Below are 6,311 nucleotides of genomic sequence, written 5' to 3' on the forward strand. Positions count from 1 at the left end.
AAAGGAATGTACTTTGAATTTGAGACTTCACTTCCATGGAATTGTTTTGTTATCAATCTCCAGTGGAATGTTTTGTAATATCGTTGGCAAAGTCTCTGTGACTGTAGTACCATGACATTACAAAAGGTTATATTGCATGATAGTTTAGAATCTAACACATTCTAATAGTGGCAAGAATTTGGCATTCTTACGCTTGTCATAAAGATTTGGAATTGTGAAATGAGCATCATTGAAAAGTTTTCACAAAGTAAGGACGATAGATAAACATAGCATGCATGCTTGGAGCATGGGATAACTATTGTTTTAATTCAAGTATAAAGTTGATAAATCGAAACATTATACAATGAATAATGTGTAATCAATATGGTGATTAAATAAAATGTGTTTTATTTATATTCAAAGTTTTGAGACCATATTGGATTCGATTATTCTTTTGTTTCACTTTGCATGTTTTGACTTCCAGAATAATAAGATTATTCAAACTATCCACATTCGATCATATTTTGGAAGTAGGTATTGAGGCAAGACTGTCATGAATCTGACTGTAGATTGTCTAGGTGTTTTAGACATAGCACAAGTTTGCTGCAGTGTTCATGAGTACTCTTGTAATAAGATTTGAGTATTAGATTAAACCCATGCTCATTTGAATCACTTCACGGATTTTATCACGAGTGATTAGTGAGACGATAATATCTTATATTCTTGAAACGGAGACATATAGTTGCAGTTTACAAGTCGGTTGCACATTGATGATATGCAAACGCACCAGTAACTTGGTGTTATAAAACGTATCATTGTGTGTGATTTGATGAATAAATAGAGCAAACATATGAGTTTAAGTTTATCCGTTCCTTTTACCCTAAGAGGGATAAAAGCGATATATGTGGGCCCCTCGATGATTTAGTGATGACACCCTAAGCGCTTGGCCAAGCGTGGACTGATTTGATTTGTTCAATTAGTCAGTTGTCATAAATCGGAAATCGGGAAACAACAAATGGACAGAGAGAATGATTATAATCCATGTCTCAGTCCATATGATATCTTGTAGAATGGAGGAATATATGATCCCTTATCTAATGGACGCGTCATTGACTGGGTCATAGTTCGACAGCGGCTTTTAAGAGCTACGATTGCTAGTCAGTGTTTAAGTCGTACTTACAGTTATAGTTATTAGACTTATCCAAGTGGGAGACTGTTGGATTAGATGTCTAAGCCCATAACTACAATTAGTATGTACTTGACCCGAGAGTAACATGGTCCATTTTGGGTTGCATATCACGAGGACAATTTGATAGGATGGATATTTGAGTAAGAGGTAATTTTTGATTTACTAATATATTATAAGTATAATATATTAATGGAGAAATCATATTATTTAATTAGTATCGATCAAGAATTAATTTGGAATTAATTTAGTGATCAAAAGAGACTAATTAAATTAACTGGGACTGATTATGTAAATCAGTGATATATATATATATATATATATATATATATATATATATATATAGTTGTAAGAAGATAAGAATCCATAAAGGATTCTAATCTTCTTACCACAAAGACAAGCAAATGTAGCCAAAAACATAAAAAGATAAAACTATTGCTCTTAGACCCGGCCTCCAAGGTTTTAAAAATCGGTCGAGGCGTACGCCTCGAGGCGCGCCTTGAGGCGAGGCGGACAAAAAGCGATTCTGAGGCGTCGCTTCTTAGGGGCAGAATGAGGTGCACGCCTCAGTCTTGTGAGGCGGTAAAAGGCGATCCGAGGCGGGGCGTTTTCCGAAGGTACTAAGCTGAAATTGAAGTTGAAATTTATTTGACCTAGTTTTTCTCCAGCCGTCATTCCCTCTTTTCTCGTTTCTTCTTTCTTTTCTCTTCTCGTTTCTTCTTACTCCCCCCTGTTAAGTGTTAGCAAAATCAAACATGGTCATCAACTTGTGAGTAAAAATCGATGTTCTTCCCCACTTCTGCATCAAAATCCGAAGGTACTAAGCTGAAATTGAAGTTGGACTTCTCGAAGGCTGCTTGAGTCTTGACTGCTTCAAATCAAAGGTTAGAAAAAAATCGGAAACTCTATCCACTTTACTGTGTTTTCATGAGTTTGTGTCTTCTGTTCTTTTGGTAATTACACTCTCATTTTGGTAATTACACTCTCATTTTGGTAATTACACAACTCGAATTAGACAACACAGTGTTATCAGTTTGGTAGTTTCTCCCTGTAATGCTTTTGTACGCTCACTTTATTGCAGATTATTTATTAAGTCTTGGACTTAAAATGGCTTCTAAAGGAGCACGAAATGATCCAGCTTGGGGACATAGTGAAGAGGTAGAAGTACCTGGAGAGGGTGCCAAAAAAGGTTACAAATACCTCAAGTGTAACTATTGTAGTAAGGTTGTCAAAGGGGGGGGGGGTAAAACGAATGAAGGAACATCTTGCTGGATCACGAAAAGATGTTGCACCTTGTTTAAACGTGCCCGACATAGTCAAGGAAGAAATGAAACAATATCTAAAAGCATATGAAGAATAGAAATTCGCTAAGCAACGTAATTTTGAGGAAAATGTGGGTTGTGGATCATACCATATGAGCAATAACACTCACAATGTTATGGGTGCAAATTCTAGTCCTAGTGTTAGCACCAAGGGTGTTAGAGGCCTGATAGACCATTATATGGAGATTCCACTTGATGATGACCAAGGGACAATAACGGTTGAGAAGATGACACCAGCAAAGGCTAAAGAACACCGCAATAGAGTTTGCTTGGATATTGGGCGATGCTTTTATGAGAATGGGATGCCATTTAATATTGCATCGAGTCCGGCTTTTGTAAATATGGTGCGTTCAATTGGTAATTATGGTCGTGACTTAAAACCTCCTTCAGCACACGAGTTGGGCACTTGGATTTTAAAAGAAGAAGTCAAGACAACCACTACATTTGTTGATGACATAAAAGCTACATGGAAGCAAACAGGAGTTTCATTGTTATCAGATGGTTGGTCCGATATTAGAAACAGAAGCTTGATCAACTTTCTTGTGAACAATCAATATAGGACAATTTTTTTGAAAACTGTTGACGCGTCAGATTGCATAAAAAATGCACAGAAGTTGTTCGAACTACTTGATGGTGTTATTGAGGAAATCGGTGAAGATATTGTCATTCAAGTGATCACAGATAATGCAAGCGCGTACAAAGCTGCTGGTACCTTGTTGATGGAGAAGCGAAAACATTTATATTGGACTCCGTGTGCTGCTCATTGCATAGATTTGATGCTTGAGAAGATTGGAGGGTTGCCACAAAACAAAAATGCTTTACTTAAGGCTAAAAAAGTAAGCAATTTTATTCATAACCATCAGTGGGTTTTGAGCTTAGCAAGAAAGTTTGCAAAGAAAGATCTTCTTCGGCCGGCTGCTACCCGATTTGCCACTGCATTTTTGACACTAGAAAGCATGTACGAGTTGAAACAACCATTACAACAGATGTTTGTTTCAACTGAGTGGTCAAATTGTGCTTGGGCTAAGAAGTCGGATGGAATAGCTGTCAAGAAGATTGTCATGGATGAAGTTTATTTTTGGCCAAGTGTGGTTTATTCAATGAAAACCACAAGGCCTCTGGTTCATGTTTTGAGACTTGTTGATGGTGAAAAAGAACTGGCAATGGCTTATATTTATGGTGCTATGGATGAATGCAAGGAAAAGATTGCCAAAAATTTTGATGGGGATGTGGGTTCTTACAAGGAAATATGGGACATTATTGATGAAAAATGGGAGAATCAAATGCACCGTGGCTTGCATGCAGCGGCTTATTTCTTGAACTCGCGCTATAGGTGGAGTCCCGATGTTTCCCGACATCCCGAGATAAAAATGGGTTTGTATAGGTGCATGGAAAGACTCTTGGATCAAGAAACTAATGAAAAGGTTGATTCACAGCTCGATGAGTTTAAGTACAAGAGAGGGTTGTTTGGATATAATGCGGCTTTAACATCATACCTTAAACGGCCTCCGGGTATAAACTAGGAGTATAATTATATATACATTTTTCAATTATTATTAAATATTATACTAATTTGAATTTGGTTTTTCGTTTATTTATGTAGTTGAATGGTGGGATAACTTTGGAGAGAGTGTGCCCGAGCTCATGATGTTTGCAACAAAAATATTGGGTCTAACTTGTTCCGCTTCAGCTTGCGAAAGGAATTGGAGTACATTTAATCAAGTACACACAAAGAGAAGGAACCGGTTGACTACGAGTAAAATGAATAGCTTGGTGTACATTATGTACAACAAGAAGTTGAAGAGAAAGTTTCTCTCAAAGAAGAAGCTAGGAGAGGGTGATGATCCCTTAATTGTTGAGGAATTGCCATCTGATGATGAATGGTTAGCTGACCTAAGTATCGAAGACGATGAGAATAGTGAAGAAGTTGGAACCGATGAAGTTGCAATAGACGTTGGAACAAGTGCAAGTTCTAGTTCAAAAAGGAGGAAAGGTGTTCAACTAAATCTGGTTGATGAAGATGATGAGCTCGATGGTCAAATGGAAGATGATGATGACCTTGGTTTTTGTTGATTTGGCTTGATTTGAAGACTATTATGCTTTTGTTTTTACTAATTTGGCATGATTTGAAGACTATTATGAATTTTAGTATGTTTTTATTTTTGGGATGATGACATTAAGTAAGACTTTTATGTTTGAAATTGGACTTTAGTATGTTTTTTATGATTAATATAATATATTATTATTATTATTATTTTATTTCGCCTCGAGGCTTACGCCTCGTGAGGCGAGGGGTAAACGCCTCGAGGCCCGATTCCGTATTTTAAAACCTTGCCGGCCTCCTTATCTTTTAGATGCTTAGTATACAATACATTCACATCTACATATGAAAAAGTAACCATATATGTATACTAACAATTATTTATAAATAATGACTAGAAAATAAAGAGAAGGCCTGAAAGTATGGCACCACTACCCACTTTCAAGTCCTCTTCACCACATATGATGTCCGTATCTGAGCAACTAACTTTATATTCAGCAGCACCATATATTGTTCATCAACTTACGAGTCAACTTCACATTGGTTATTAACATATTCTTTGTAGTGTTGGGCAAGTTGTTTGCACTTAGTTGGAATTTTCTACAAACCCATATTAGGAAATAACATAAAAAACTCAAGTTTATGAACATATACTAGGAAAAAAAGAAAACCCAAAGAGAACGTGTTGTTCTCGAGTTATGAAACTATTAAAGCAGCTCCCTCTTCTCATGAAATTGTGCAAATGATTTGGGACTTAGGTATATAAACATTCACCGGTCAAAGTATAAAGTATAAGGAGTCGAAATATAACCTAGTATACATGAGTGTTGTGTTAGGTGTCACGTTATCCGGTTATTATTTTATGAGGGTTTCATGTTGCCATAAACGATAAAAAAGAAAATGAAAGTTGAATGCTATTTTGGATCAAACTTAATATATGTTGTCAATAATCTAATTACGTTGTTATTTAGCGTAACTAGCTATTTGATTTCCTACTAATATATTTTTCTTAATACAAACATTTTAGTTATCATCATACAACGATATGAGAAGGCAAACGGGCAACAAGTTGCGCCGCTAAGCCCTTTTGTATGGTAAAACCAATTCTTTTGAAGACTACATCCATAGATCTAGGGGATATAACATTGCCAAAACTACAATCATTGTGCATTAAATGCTTAAACAAAAGGATTTTTTATTGAAAACTTACATCATCGACTTTTCTTTGTGTGAATGTTATGAGAAGTATAAACTTGTTTAGTAACACCCAAAGTTGTAGATTAGATGTTTTTAACCATATTTTTAATTAAAACATTTTTAATAAGTAGGGTAGTGGTGAGTCGGGTCTAGATGTCTAACTATGACAAGTTGCAAATAAGAGTTGATAATTAATGCTTAAAGTATTCATGGTTTTAAAAAACATGAGGTGGTGGGAAAAAGCCAAAGACTCAACCGTAAGACGCGTCATCGGTATGAGACGGTAAAAGGCAGAATGAGGTGATGCAAAGTTTTCTTTTCCTAAAACGAGAATAATATTACAAAGTTTGATATGTTAAAGACAAAAAAGCACATACGACTTGTTTTTAATTAGATTCGTAACTTAATCAAATCTCTCCATTGATATATTGTTTTTAATTAGATTCCTAACCTAATCAAATCTCTCCATTGATATAGCTCTACATTGCCCATTATTTTTTTACGCTAAAATTTTCCGATATTGAACTTCATACATTTGATATTATCTCCATAATCGGTTGTGGGGGTTGAGGTGTTTCATAGAGAA

At 35.7% G+C, this 6,311-nt stretch overlaps 1 protein-coding gene across 1 annotated transcript; it reads left to right on the top strand.

Annotated features, from left to right (window-relative positions):
• The first annotated feature begins 2,603 nt into the window (after positions 1-2,603).
• LOC145157890 (uncharacterized) lies at positions 2,604-4,560 on the top strand. The gene is made up of 2 exons (XM_079076869.1): positions 2,604-3,999; positions 4,091-4,560. The coding sequence occupies exons 1-2, from the start codon at positions 2,604-2,606 to the stop codon at positions 4,558-4,560; spliced, it is 1,866 nt and encodes a 621-aa protein (XP_078932995.1).
• Positions 4,561-6,311: the final 1,751 nt, after the last annotated feature.

The sequence above is a fragment of the Lactuca virosa genome, chromosome 2 (genome assembly GCF_052849685.1).
Source record: "Lactuca virosa cultivar CGN04683 chromosome 2, Lactuca_virosa_CGN04683_v6, whole genome shotgun sequence".
Classification (NCBI taxonomy): Eukaryota; Viridiplantae; Streptophyta; class Magnoliopsida; order Asterales; family Asteraceae; genus Lactuca; species Lactuca virosa.